Here is a 14821-nt window from a genome sequence, read left to right as displayed (position 1 = left end):
TATTCATCTTTTGAAAGTGGAGCTTCTAGGACAGCTAGGGAGTTTGTTACCTTGTTCAAACTTGCAAGATAGTCTGTTGCTGATTATCCTTATTTCTTGATAGTTTTCATCTTTATTTTGAGAATTCTGACTTTTGATTTCAATCTTGTTGTGAAGTACTCTTCAAGTGCATTACAGATTTTATATGCATAGGTGTACTCAACAACTTGATTCACAAAATTGCTATCCATTAAGGAGAGTAGCCACTAATGAGCGAATAATTTATACGCTTTTTGGCATTATTTTTAGGTAGTTTTTAGTGTGTTTTAGTTACTTTTTAGTATATTTTTTTTAGTTTTTATGCAAAAATCACATTTCTGGACTTTACTATGAGTTTGTGTGTTTTTCTGTGATTTCAGGTATTTTCTGACTGAAATTGAGGGACCTGAGCAAAAATCTTAGTCAGAGGCTGAGAAAGGACTGCAGATGCTGTTGGATTCTGACCTCCCTACACTCAAAGTGGATTTTCTGGAGTTACAGAAGCCCAATTAGTGCGCTCTCAACTGCGTTAGAAAGTAGACATCGTGGGTTTTCCAGCAATGTATAATAGTTCATACTTTGCCCGAGACTTGATGGCCCAAATTGGCATCCAAATGCCCACCAGTGACCCTTTTCTGGCGTAAAACGCCAGAACTGGCACTAAAGTTGGAGTTCAACGCCCAAACTGGCACCCAAGCTGGAGTTTAACTCCAAGGATGGCCTATGCACATGAAAGCTTCAAAGCTCAGCCCAAACACATACCAAGTGGGCCCCGGAAGTAGATTTCTGCACTATCTACTCATTTTCTGTAAATCGTAGTAACTAGTTTAATATAAATAGCACTTTTTACTATTGTACTAAGGTCTTCTTCCCCTGTTTTCGAATTCTTATGCCATTTGGGAGGCTGGCCATTTGGCCATGCCTAGACCTTTTGTTCTTATGTATTTTCAACGGTGGAGTTTCTACACCTTATATATTAAGGTGAGGAGCTATGTTGTTCCTAATGAATTAATGCAAGTACTATTGTTTTTCCTTCAATTCACGCCTACTTATTCTCCAAGATATACTCTTGTACTTAATTCAGTTAAGTCAGACTGAAGGGGTGACCCGTGACAATCACCCACTATCTTCAGTACTCGCTTAGCCAAGATCCGCGTGCTTGACAACCACAAGCGGTCTACATGATGTTCAATGTAGTCATTGGACGCTAGCTGGAGTATATTCTCTTGGGTCTCTGATCCATGCGTTTGACTAGCATCTCCTGACAACAGAGCATTCAAATCAGTGATATTAGAACCTTCGTGGTATAGGCTAGAAACAATTGGCAGCATTCATGAGATCCGGAAAGTCTAAACCTTGTCTGTGGTATTCCGAGTAGGATCTGGGAGGGGATGACTGTGATGAGCTTCAAACTCGCGACTGTTGGGCGCAGTGACAGTGCACAAAAGGATCAATGGATCTTATTCCGACACAAGTGAGAACCGACAGATGATTAGCCCTGCGGTGAGAACCGTAGCCGGACTATTTTCACTGAGAGGACGGATGGTAGCCATTGACAATGGTGATCCACTAACTTACAGCTTGCCATGGAAGGGAGTGCGCATGATTGGATGGAAGCAATAGGAAAGTAGAGGTTCAGAAGCAACAAAGCATCTCCAAACGCTTATCTGAAATTTCCACCAATGAATTACATAAGCATCTCTATTTTATTTTATGTTTTATTTATCTGTTAATTATCAAAATCTCATAACCATTTGAATCCGCCTGACTAAGATTTACAAGATGACCATAGCTTACTTCAAGCCGACAATCTCTGTGGGATTGACCCTTACTCACGTAAGGTATTACTTGGACGACCCAGTGCACTTGCTGGTTAGTTGTGCGGAGTTGTGAAAAGTGTGATCACAATTTCATGCACCAGCCATGCTACGAGACATTCTTCCATTGAGGTGAATTTCAATTAGGTTACATTACAGTGGTGAGCTAATATATGAGAGAGAAAAAGTAATTAATTGATGCTGACTCAACAATTTAGTTATAATAAAAGAACTAACTAGTTATAGACTTAGTTACATGTAACAGACTTCACTCTAGGGATGACAAAACTTTTTGAGACGCGGGGATCCCTGTAGAGACCGCTCCGAATGAAGATCTGACTGTGGTATTAAACCATTCTTCTACCTTAGCCCATGACAACAATAAAAAAGTCTCACAGCCCACAAATTCAGCCCAACAAAATACATAAATGCAGTTACAATTTTAGTCTTTATCATCTTATCTTATCTTATCTTATCTTTATGTTATTTTTTTATCTTATCTTTACTTTTATCTTTCGTGGGCAATACTCTATATATTTAGTTTTACTTTCATAATTTAATCAATTAAGAAATACATAACAAAGCATTTTTTATCTTTGCGTACTCTTTATGTACTCTTTCAATTTTATTATGGTATCAGAGTTCAATGTTCGAAAGGTCAAGAGTTCGATCCTTGGTGAACCCCAAAAAGTGAAAAAAAAGGCTCTTGTTTGAGGGGGAGTGTTAGAAATATAATCATTAATATTATATATAAGCATTATTTTGGGTTGAGTGGTTTCATAATATAGTAACATCCATGGATAAACCAACCGATTCAGATTTTAAAACCCCTTCAACTCCCCCTTGGTATCAGAGCTGCAAGTTACTAAAGTCATTGTGTTGTTTGGTATGACAAACTTTCTCATCTTTTGCTATATCTCAAGGATACCAAGAGACCTTATCTAATTATAGTCTATTTGTTAATTTTACTGGTGCTCATATTTCTATACCTCTAGTCTATGTTGACGACATCATTCTCACTGGTAATTCCATTTCTGAACTTGCTGCCATTAAGTCTATTTTACACCAACACTTTCGAATTAAAGATTTGGGCCCATTAAAATATTTTTTGGGCATTGAAGTAGCTCAATCAGCAAAAGGACTTTGCTTATCTCAGAAAAAATATTATCTTGATCTTTTGGAGGATTCTGGTTTATTAGGTGTTAAACCTGCCTCTGTTCTAATGGATAGTTCCACAAGACTATATCAAGACAAAAGTCGTCTGCTATCTGACCCTTCTGTGTATCGCTGTTTGGTTGGGCGTCTTATCTACCTTACCACTACTCGACTAGACATCATGTATGCCACTCAACAATTAAGTCAATTTATGGCATCTCTTACTGAATCTCATCTTCAAGCTACCAAGCATGTGTTACGATATATGAAAACTAGCCCCAGCAAAGGACTTCTTTTTTCAAGAGAATCAGAAATTCAGCTTCTCGGTTTTAGTGACTTTGATTGGGACGGATGTCCTAACACTCGGCGATCTTAAACAGGTTATTGTTTCTTTTTAGGCAACTCTTTAGTCTCTTGAAAGATAAAGAAACAAACCACTGTTTCCTGCTCATCTACTAAAGCAGAATATCGTGCACTTGCCAACAGAACTTGTGAACTTCAATGGATACTAAATGTGTTACAATTTTTACGCATCTCTCCTATCTGGCCACCAATTTTATATTGTGATAATCAAAGTGCTCTTTATATTACTGCTAATCCGATTTTTCATGAACGGACCAAACATTTAGAGGTTAATTTGTCACTTGGTTCGACAAAAAGCTCAAGCTGGAGTGATAAAACTTATCCCCATTCCTTCTTCTGGGCAGTTAGCTGACATCTTCACCAAGCCTTTGTCTCATCAACTTTTCCATCTTAATCTCAATAAGTTTGGTAATACATAAATTCAGTTACAATTTTAACCTTTGTCATCTTATCTTTACTTTTATCTTTCGTAGGCAATACTCTATATATTTAGTTTTACTTTCATAATTCAACCAACCAAGAAATACATAACAAAGCATTCTTTATCTTTGCATACTCTTTATTTACTCTTTTAGTTTTATTATGTTGGAAATTTTTTCTGTGAGAATGAGGACGGGAGGCAAAATTTTTTCGAGATAGGTGTGGGGACCCGCTAATCCCCGAAATTTATATGTTTTTAATTGTTTATTTCTCATATATGTTTTGCAGTCATTTCACATGCCATATATAGAGAGAGAAACCCAAAGTTCCTAATCCTCATTTGCATAACTCTTCTTCAATTCATAGATCCCCAGCGTCGTCCATACTCTATCCAATCTCTCTGTAGCCATCCCTCGCCACTCTCCCATCTCACCGCATTGTCACCCGTCACTGTTCCATCACCCTCACCGCGTCGTTTTTTATATTCGTGGCGTTCCTTTTTACAACTCTGCTGTCACATCCCCTGTAACACCCTACCATACAGAGCCTTATGCTTAAGTCATAATTCAGAGATGGCAAGGTATTACGACCTCTAAAAATAAAAATTTAGTGCGTATAGTAGTATGAATGATTAATTATAACTAGGAGCCTTTGTAGAAAAAGGGGTAAACAAAAATCGCAACTCGAAAGCGCAACACTCCGATCGATAACGTAACGAACAAGGATAACCAACGCGAGATTATATATATACAAAGGAGTGTCAAAAACAGGAATATCAAGACTCAAGATCCGGCTGCGAAGATAACCGGTCCGAGCATAGCAGTATATACATATGATAAAATAAGGAAAACCCCAAAGGAAACCCAAAGGGACACAAATACATAAAACCTATTCTCCAAAATCTCCCATAAGAGGAGTCATCACAGTTTGTATTATTTAATGGAGATAAAAGTATCTAAACAAAACATATAAACCAAAACATAGCCCCGAGAACAAAGGATCTTCGCAAATCTAGAAGTCTCCAGCATGCCTCAGCGGGAAACCGTACGTCCTGCATCTGAAAACCACAAAATCCGCATGGGTGAGAACCAGAGGTCCCCAGCATGGTAACAGCTTCCACATATATAATACATAATAATAGAGGAAAGCCAAAGGCAATCCTAGAACTTCCTCCAGATAATATCAAAGCTTATAAACAAGCTAAACCATATAAGGGCATCTGACTAAAGATTCTTCAGTCTAACTAATACTTCCCTTTCCAATTCCTTCTCACCTCCCAACCACCAGCAGGAGTATAATGTAACAAACACAGTTATATCAGACAAAGAATATACAAATAGGAGCAGTTAAGACATTTAGACAATTAGCAAGTAATATGCAGTCAAATAGGCAATCTCAAACAATTCACATAGTATGCATATGATGAATGCCTGTCCCTAGTGGCTGATGATATCATCTTGTCGGTTATAGAGCCAACCCGACAAGTCCTGGTCGCTAACCATTGGACTGTCCCTCTGTCGCGCATCCCCAACTCGAGTCATACTCGTTATAAACTTGATCATAAACATGATCCATATCCATCACCCTCACTGGTGAATATTTCGGGGGCGAGCTCATCCGGGTCTTTCACAGTGCCCGGCCACACTTACGACATAGGGTCACCAGAGTATCAAGTCTCAACCTGGAGCACATGGTGGCTAGCCACTGCTACTACCCAGGGAAACTCGTATCTCAGATAGTGGAAGTGCAAATCACAATTATCAATAATTCAGCATAAACATGCATGAATCCTCATCCATGGATCAACATCCATATCAGCCATCCGGCTCACGGTTCAGTCCAGAACCAGCCAATATTCATAGCATACACAGCTATTCCAGCTCACGGTTTAAATCCATAACCAGCCAATATTCATAGCATACACAGCTATTCCGGCTCACGGTTAAATCCATAACCAGCCATTTCATTAACAATTACAGCCTTTCGGCCCATGGCATAACAAGCACTTCCACCACCATCCTCTGCATCTCACATAATCATCTTGATCCTCATTGATCATTCATTTTTCCCTTGCTTCACTCGCAAGTTACCTCATTCACTAGCCCCTTTCTAATAGCTAGGCATGTCATAATGATTTAAGACATAAATGGTGAGATCGAAGGCTTAGAAGTATGAGATTTGGCTTTTAAAACTCAAAAATCAACTTTGGGATGAAAACAGGGCCACGCGTACATGCACTCCACGCGCACGCGTGGATGGCCTCAAAAACTTATCGACGCGCAAGCGTCATGCACGCTAACGCGTGGATTAAAAATTTGCCAATAGACGCGCACGCACCAACCACGCGTACGCGCGGGTGTTCTCGTGCCCCAGGCACAACACCGGCACAGTTCTGGCATAACTCTCTGTAAAATGGCTGGGCATTGGGTGCAGCACAATCGGCGCGCCCGCGCACACCACGCGCACGCGTGGATGGCGTTTTCTGGAAGATCGGCGCGTACGCGCCAAGTGCGCCCACGCGCAAGGGGTTATTCTGCTAAAAATTTTCTAAGTTAAAAGCTGCAGAATTCCACAGATTTACACCTCAATCTTCCAACGGACATAACTTCCTCATTTTAAATCGTTTTTCACCCGTTCTTCGAACGGTATGGACATCCCGGATCCAATTTCATTTCTAAACAGATTTGGTACAAAACGGAGATCCGTAGTCCAAGTTATGTCCCGTCAAAGTATGTCCAAAAACCATATTTTCATACAAAACCACAATATGCCATTTTCAAAACAAACCATTTTCAACTCTTTTCAAAATCAATCAAAACATGCCAATTTCATCCCTTTTCTTTGAAACCAATCAAAATGTGTCAAATTCAACATCAAGCCTCCTCAACTCACACATTGACACTTTACCACAATTTACCAAAAATCACTATCTCATCATTTTACCCCACTTCACCCAAGTGGTTCAAACTCAAACACATTGACATATCATATACTATTCCTCATGCCAATTCCCAACAACACCAATTCTAATAAATCATTATTGTACACAATCAACATCATACTTACCATCAACATGGTTCAACCCACAATTCAACCATAACCAATCATCAAGCATATATCACAACATGCATACTTCTCATACATCATACCATTAAGGCATCAATAATCATCATCACATATGTGACCACATCATATATCTCAATCATTTAACAACATCAACCATTCAATGCCTATCTTAGGGCCTCTAGCCTAAGTATTTCCTACCACATTACATATTAGATACGGGAAACCGAAACCATACCTTAGCCGATTTTCCCAAGCTCCACCGGAGCACTTCCAAGCCAAATATCCACAAGCTCTCAAGGCCTCAATACCTCCAAGAACAGATTTTTCACCACCAAACCCTTTCCAAGCTTTTCAAAATCACCAATCAAGCTCCAATATTCACACATACACAACCTAAGCCACAACCATCATACCCATACACAACATCTCAAAACCCAAGCATCATAAAACAACAAAATACACTAGGATTGAGAATCTTACCACACCCAAGGTCCAAGGAGACAAGATTAACCTTCTCCTTCAAGAGAGTTTGGTCCTATAACATCAAAGAACCCAAAATCTCAACATTTCACCCATGAAACTCGAAAATAAGGGCTGAGATTTCGAACAGCAACACGTGGCTTACCTCAAGATTGATTATATGTGTTTTGTAGAGCTCTCCGCGGTGAACGCGTGGCCGCAAACGGGGCGGCAATCGGAGCTCTAGATCAAAAGTTATGATGGTTTGAAGATCAACCAAGGGAGAGAACTTGAGAGTGTGTTCTTCCTCCCTTTCTCTCTAATTTCAGCTTGTGTGTGCAACAAATGAGGAGAGAGAGTGCTGAAAACTAGGGTTTTGGTTAAGTTATGTTGGGCCAAGGGCCCACTTTGGGTCCGGTTGGCCCGGTTTGGCCCGTTCGGTCCAATCTTGGTCCGAATTCTATAAAATTGGTACCAAAATTCTCGTCTCAGTCTCCTCTATCACATTTAGCCAAAAAAAATCACATTTTAGGCTTTCTAGAATAAATTCTCATTTATGGGTTAATTAGCCGTTAATTAACCGGGTTTTACATCCCCTACCTCATCTACTACTCTGTATTCTGGTTCGCCATAGCGTCTGTCATTTTAAAAGAAGTCACCATCTTATCGTTTAGACTTTTTATATAAAATCTTGTTATTTTTATATAAGATGGATACTTGCTTTTAGCTCTATTTTTATAAAAATTAATAATTAATCAGAACTATCAAAAAAATAGAAAATAGGATTCTCACAAAAAATAGATCCTTGTAAAAAATAGAAATAGAGAATAATATTCTTCCACGGCCAAAAATTAAGACAAAAACGATGAGCAAATTTAAGGACGAAAATGGAAAGCATGAAGTATCCCTTAACCCCCCGCTATTTGACATCCTACTTCACCCTTTCCTTAACATTTATACACTATTATTGTATATTTTTTTATTTTTTATATTAAAAGTAATCAATAAAAAATGAATAAATAATAAATTTATATTTTATACTAAAAGTAATGCAAACATTAAAATAATAATAAACAAATCAATTAGCGGCGTCAAACCACGTTCATAAGTTCGTTGTATAGGAGCAAGTTTTGGTACGGTTCAATCAGATAGAGCCGTAGAGAGATTGGGAGCAATAATGCTGCTTGTTTAAGCGGCACTAGTTTAAGGTTAAACCATGTTCACAATGCACTTGAATTATTAGATTCTTGGAAAAAAAGTCAACCTTAGCTTTTTCATATAACTTCATATGATATGGGAAGTCAACCCTTTGGCCTCGAAGACTACTGTCTTGGTGGCGTTATGGCCGCACTCATCAGAGATTCTGCGGGTCTTGCATGGACACGTCAAATAAATGATTCTATTATATATGGACATTTCTTTAATTTATGAAAATCTGGTTATTTATTTACACACATTGTATAGATAATAATTCATATTCAGCAGCAGTAACCGAAGAGAAGAACTAGTTAACTTACGAGAAAAAAAAAAAAAAAATATATATATATATATATATATATATAACGAATAATCATGATTCTTCACTAAGTACACACAATGTATAATAAAGAAAAAGGAAAAGTGTACACTAAACATCAATACTGATCAAGTATACTATTACTCTAAAACAGTGGTGGAACTTTATTGAGATAATGAGGCATAATCCTCTAAAATTTTTATAAAAGTATTAGTAGTTTTATTTTAAAGAAAACAAAGTTAACTTATTTATTTAAATAGATATACTTTTAATTTATATATTTGAGTTTGATATTTATTTTTATCATTCTTTAAAATTTTTTATCTTATTCTATTTAACAATAATAAATGACATATTTTTAAATCAACAAATCATCTTTAAATCAACCTTACAAATTAAATATTATTATAAAATTAACATTAAATTATATTTGACTTCTTATATATTTTCATACATTATTTTATTTTTAAAATAATAAAAATTATAATATAACTAATAGTAATATCAGTAATTAATAAAAAAATATTATTTTATTTTTAAATCAACTTTATAAATTTAATATCATTATAATATCAACACTATTTACATTAATAAATTTTGATATTTTCATTTTATTAGAAATTTAAGATTTTGTTTCGTTATATTATATTATTTGGTTTGTAATAAAAATAATAACAAAAATAATTAATATTAAAATTTTTGAAAGATAAATATTATCAAAGATAAAATTGATCTTTTAAAATGTTAAAAAATAAATTATAAGTTATAATTGATTTTATATAATTTAAATAAAAAATCAATTTTTAAATAAAAAATTAGTTTTTTAAATAAAAAATATTTTTATGTGTAAAAATTAATTTTTTTTATGTAAAAACTGATTTTTTAAATTAATTTTTTATTTAAAATTAATTTAATTTATTAACCTAAATAAATTTTTTACTAATCAAAATTAGAATTATTTTTTTATTAATTTTAATCATATATAATTTTACATTTTAATATAAATATTATTATATAATTTTTTATTAAAATTTCTGACCCTTAAACAAATTTTTTAAGTTTCGTCGCTGCTCTAAAATACTCAAATTTCGATGTGATAGATATCATATGATTGATATTTCTGACAAACTCAATGAAGATAATTTTGTGACCTGACACCAACTTGTTCTGATACCATGTAATAGTTCTAGTATGAAATAGACTAGCAGAATATGCTGGACATACATGCAGAGCACGAATAAAGAGAAGGGAAAAACAGATTTTAGAATTGTATTCAATTGAATATTGTGAACTAGAATCATATATATATATCATAATTAGGCCATCCACTACACTTGTATATATATAATCGTGTGAGTGGTATGCATAGCAGAGCCTAAAAAAGCTTTCTAACCAATCAGCTTAGCACACAAGAAACCGCTATGACAAAATCTGGTATGAAGCAGAATCCTTTTTTACATTTTGAGTTATATTATAAAGTTCATGCTCATTGGGTCGAAAATGAAACAAATAAAACGCTTGGCTGAGATTAGAGACAAGTAGGTTCATGTGGCGAGTTCTACTCTAATTGCGCTTCATGTTTCGTTGGATTTTGTTCGGTTGCTCGTTGAGCCGATTGGTTGTGAGGAATGGGACCTGAATGCGAGTGTCACAAGGATGAGTGACGTTCACGATTGTCAGTGAGTCGGCAGATTGAACCACTTACAAAAATATTTCGATACTAAAGTAAACGTACATACAAAAAAAAAACGGTGAAATTAAGATAAGATATGATGTATTTTAGAGGAAGGATAGATCCCTCCATTTTATTCCTTGACCTCGGATAGACCCTTTCACTTGAATCTATTTGTCTGAAAGTTTTTACCAATTAATCTAAACATTAGGTAAAAGATAGTGTTATGTGACGATTTGAATGGGTCGATAACCTGTTGGATCATGAATCCATCCAGTGAATCTCCGATTCTTGTTGAACTAGACTAGAACAGATTTTGTATACAAAAGACTATATGTTAATAAGTATAATGATGCAGGAGTAAGTAGAGTTAGTAAGTTAATTATATTAGTTAATTATAATAAGAGAATAAAAGTCTTATATTATTTAGGATAGTAAATTTTGTGTTATGTATTAGTCATACATCGTTTAAGTTATAAAGGTTTTTTTTCTTATATTAGTATAAATAATTCATGTATTTTTTATTTATGAAATAGAGTTGAATTGATTGAGTTATATATTTAAATAAGCTGTGTGCTTATTTTTTTTCTAGACTTTTTAAAAATAAGAGGAGATTCTTGACTTAACCAATTAAAATAGATTATTGATTACTTTTATCATAGTAGAGTTGTAAGTCTCACCAAGATTAATAGCACAAGCGACCTTCCGAACGTCATAAAGAATAAAAAATATAGAATGTATTTAAGTTAGAAACTTAGAAGGATTATAAAATTACTAAGTGTATATTTGCTTGAGAAGCTGCATATTGTGTTACAGTCGTTTAAGAGGTACGAAAAAACAAAATTTTTTTTATATAAACGGTTTATTAGTTAAACAAATAACTTAGAAGAATTAAAAATATAAAAGATTTTAAGGATAAATTTGAAAGAAGAAATGTAAGAGGAACACATATATTTACAAAGTTTCCTGTATTAAAAATACATAAAAATTGTAAACATGCGTTTCTCTTATGCATAAATCAATTTTGCACTGGCACTTACATCACGAGTATAGTGACGGTGTCTGATTGGTTGTATTGAAAATGTCAACGTTGTGCCGAATTATGTTGTAGTTTTGTTATTGTTTTCCAATTAAAAGTCAAAGGTAATTAATGGACTCGTATAACAAATAAAATTTAAAAAATTATATTTTAAATAAGTTAATCTTTAAAAAAACATCAATAAAATCTTCTATAATAATAAATATGAATAAGTTAGTTTAATTAAGATTTTTTATTCTAATCATAAAAGTTAATTTAAAAATAGTTTATTCATATCTGTTATTTTGAGTATTTTATTAATATTTTTTTTAGAAATTAATATGTAAATCTTTAAAGATTTATTTGTCATTTTATTCTATTTATTATAATCATAATTTTTATTATAATTTTATTTGATATTTTTTATTATAATTTTAATGTTTATGAAGCAATATATTAACGTGCTTTTAACAACTTAATTATGATAAAAAAATTCTCATCTTTCCAATTATATATAAAATGACGAGAGTGGTAGGCTGGTAGCTGCTGATGGTGAAGAAATAAAAGACGAAACATGATGAAAAAAGAAAAAGGGAATAGAAAATGAACTTTTCAAAGTAAACACGTTCGTTGACCCCATAAAAGTTGACTTTTTATTTAGTCAGCGCTATGGACAGCTACCTGAAGTTGTCTTTGGTTTTAGAACCTCACAAACACAACCAAGCATGTAACGAGCTCTATTCGTTTATATCCAAGGTTCACTAAATATTCTTTCATCAGAAAGCAACACCAAAAAAATCATAAAAACGTGAGACATATGCCATCAAAAGAGAACACGAGCTTATTCCAGAAATCCATTTTTTAGAAGAAAAATAATGTACAAATTAAATAGCAATACTATTATTAGAAGCTTGTCTTTTTAATATAGTAAAAATTTAAATACAATCGATTTTACGTGAAATTAATAACTGAGAGTCGTTATATAAAAATTTAGTCAAATTAATCAAATTATTCAACAACTTTCAATTATCAACTTCACGTGAAGTGCACTCCACCTGAATTTTTACTCTTTTAATATATTACAAATATATAATCCTCCTAGCTAGGTGATGGGTGAGTCCGATCCGCGTTTAAATCTTTTTTACTCATATACTATGTTTATTAAATTTCACTTAATATTTATAAAATTAAAAATATAATTTCACTTAATATACTGTGCATGATACCGGTTAAGTTATATAGTATTTTTACGAAACTAATAGATGTTATTATAGCTCTATTATTCAATTATTAATTTAGAATAGTACTAATGCACTTTTCTTCACTGATAATTCCAACGTGTAATGGTGCCATTAATTAGTGCCATATGCATGTCCGTCACCAATGTATAGCACGGACCACTGTTAATTAATACCTGGTCTGTGTTTCGTTCTGGGAGATATTTTTAATTAGAGTAAACCTTTTGTCTTTCAAATTTATTAAAAATTTTAAAATTATTTTAAAATTTTATTTTATTTTAATTTTATCTTAATTTTTTTTATTTGCATTAATTATATGTTTAGCAGCTAAATTTTTAAAAAATTAAGATCAATCCAGTTTTTATAAAATTATTATTAAATTGATTTTAAGTTTTTTAAAAAATATTAAATTTTAAATCTTAATCTTAAACTAATTCTAAATTCTTAAAATACGAGTATTAAAAAATAATTTTATTATAAAAATATAGTTATTAATATTCACTTATTAAAAATTAATTCATTATATTTATTTTTCAGTATATACGAAATATTTTTGGAACGAGCATAATAATATTTATTCTAATCACCAAAAAAAAAGAAATAATATTTATTCTAAACTCTCTATTTTAGTTATTGTTTAGAGTATACGGTCACGACAAAGTTCAATTCCATTAGTTTGCAGCACGTTTTCCCTTCAAGGCCTGCACCGATGTTGTCATCATCACTCTCGCTCTTTCATGGAGTCATGGTATATATATATATATCCCTCTCTTCAACACCCTTGCATGCATCAACTAAGTATCCGCCATTGTCATGGAGTTTGAGAATAACGAAGAATCACTTTATTACTATTCTTCTTCTTCATCACTATCTTCTTCCACTTCATCTCAAACCCAACTCTCGGCCATCAGCCCACCGCCATCGTCGTCGCCATCACGCAGTCAGAAGAAGAGATCAGGGAGGAAGAAGTTCCGAGAGATGCGACACCCGGTGTACAGGGGTGTCCGGCGGAGGAACGGCAACAAGTGGGTGTGCGAAGTGAGAGAACCAATCAAGAAATCAAGAATATGGCTCGGAACTTACCCTACCCCTGAAATGGCCGCTAGGGCACACGACGCCGCAGTTCTGGCACTTAGAGGCACCTCAGCCACCTTCAATTTCCCTCTCTCCGTCCCCCTTCTTCCCCTTGCCGAGTCATCTTCACCTCAACATATTCGAGAAGCTGCTTCCAAAGCCGCACAACAAACTAGCAGTAATAATGATATTACTAACCCTCCTGTTTCTTCTTCGAATATGAATCTTTCTGTTGGTGTTGATGGTGGTGGTGGAGTGGGGTCGAGGTTCTTTGATGAGGAGGCAATGTTTAACATGCCTGCATTGCTTGATAGCATGGCGGAGGGTTTGCTTATAACACCACCGTCCATGAAGCGAGGAGCTTTTCATGATGATGATGAATTTCAAACTGACCTCACTCTCTGGAATTTCGACTAATCGGTACCTATTAACCAATATATTAGACTACTTCCAAAGCGATAATTTATTAAGAATGTTGTTAATTTTATAGGTCCCTACATGCATGGTTTTTCTGCTTCTTTATCACTCAAATTAACTTGGGATCAACTTACATCAATCCGGTTTTATTGAGAAAGTCTAAGGACCAAATTTTTATTTGGTCAACACTTAATAAACAGACAGTAATAACTAATTAATGATTACAAATTACAAAACTTGTTACAACTAGCCCTCGTCCGTCTTATTAGTCCATAATATTATTGTTGTTCTTGTTGTGAGCTAAAGCTGATGACCACGCATATTGAATCCTATGTATAAGAGAAACATTAAGGATGAAATAATGACATTAACCAATAAATTTTGAAAATTTTTGTTCAATATTTAATGTTGGTTTATGATATATGCTTCATTAAATGCTTAATTTTGGTAATACATACAGGATGTAAAGATGTTAGATTTAGCCTAAAGTCGAATATTTTAATTCTCAAATTTTAAAATGAGAAAAGTTCTACATTTATGTAAAAATTATATGGATGGTATTCAAGTAACTTTCACTTTACGCTCCAC

General features: G+C 34.0%; 1 protein-coding gene across 1 annotated transcript; it reads left to right on the top strand.

Moving 5' to 3' along the window:
- The first annotated feature begins 13555 nt into the window (after positions 1 to 13555).
- LOC130945761 (dehydration-responsive element-binding protein 1F-like) lies at positions 13556 to 14233 on the top strand. Its single transcript, XM_057874466.1, has one exon. It carries the CDS (start codon positions 13556 to 13558, stop codon positions 14231 to 14233), a length of 678 nt encoding a protein of 225 aa, XP_057730449.1.
- Positions 14234 to 14821: the final 588 nt, after the last annotated feature.

This window comes from Arachis stenosperma, chromosome 8 (assembly GCF_014773155.1).
Source record: "Arachis stenosperma cultivar V10309 chromosome 8, arast.V10309.gnm1.PFL2, whole genome shotgun sequence".
Taxonomy (NCBI): Eukaryota; Viridiplantae; Streptophyta; class Magnoliopsida; order Fabales; family Fabaceae; genus Arachis; species Arachis stenosperma.
Note: the sequence above shows the minus strand (reverse complement) of the source record. Positions and strands in the feature narration are given on the sequence as shown.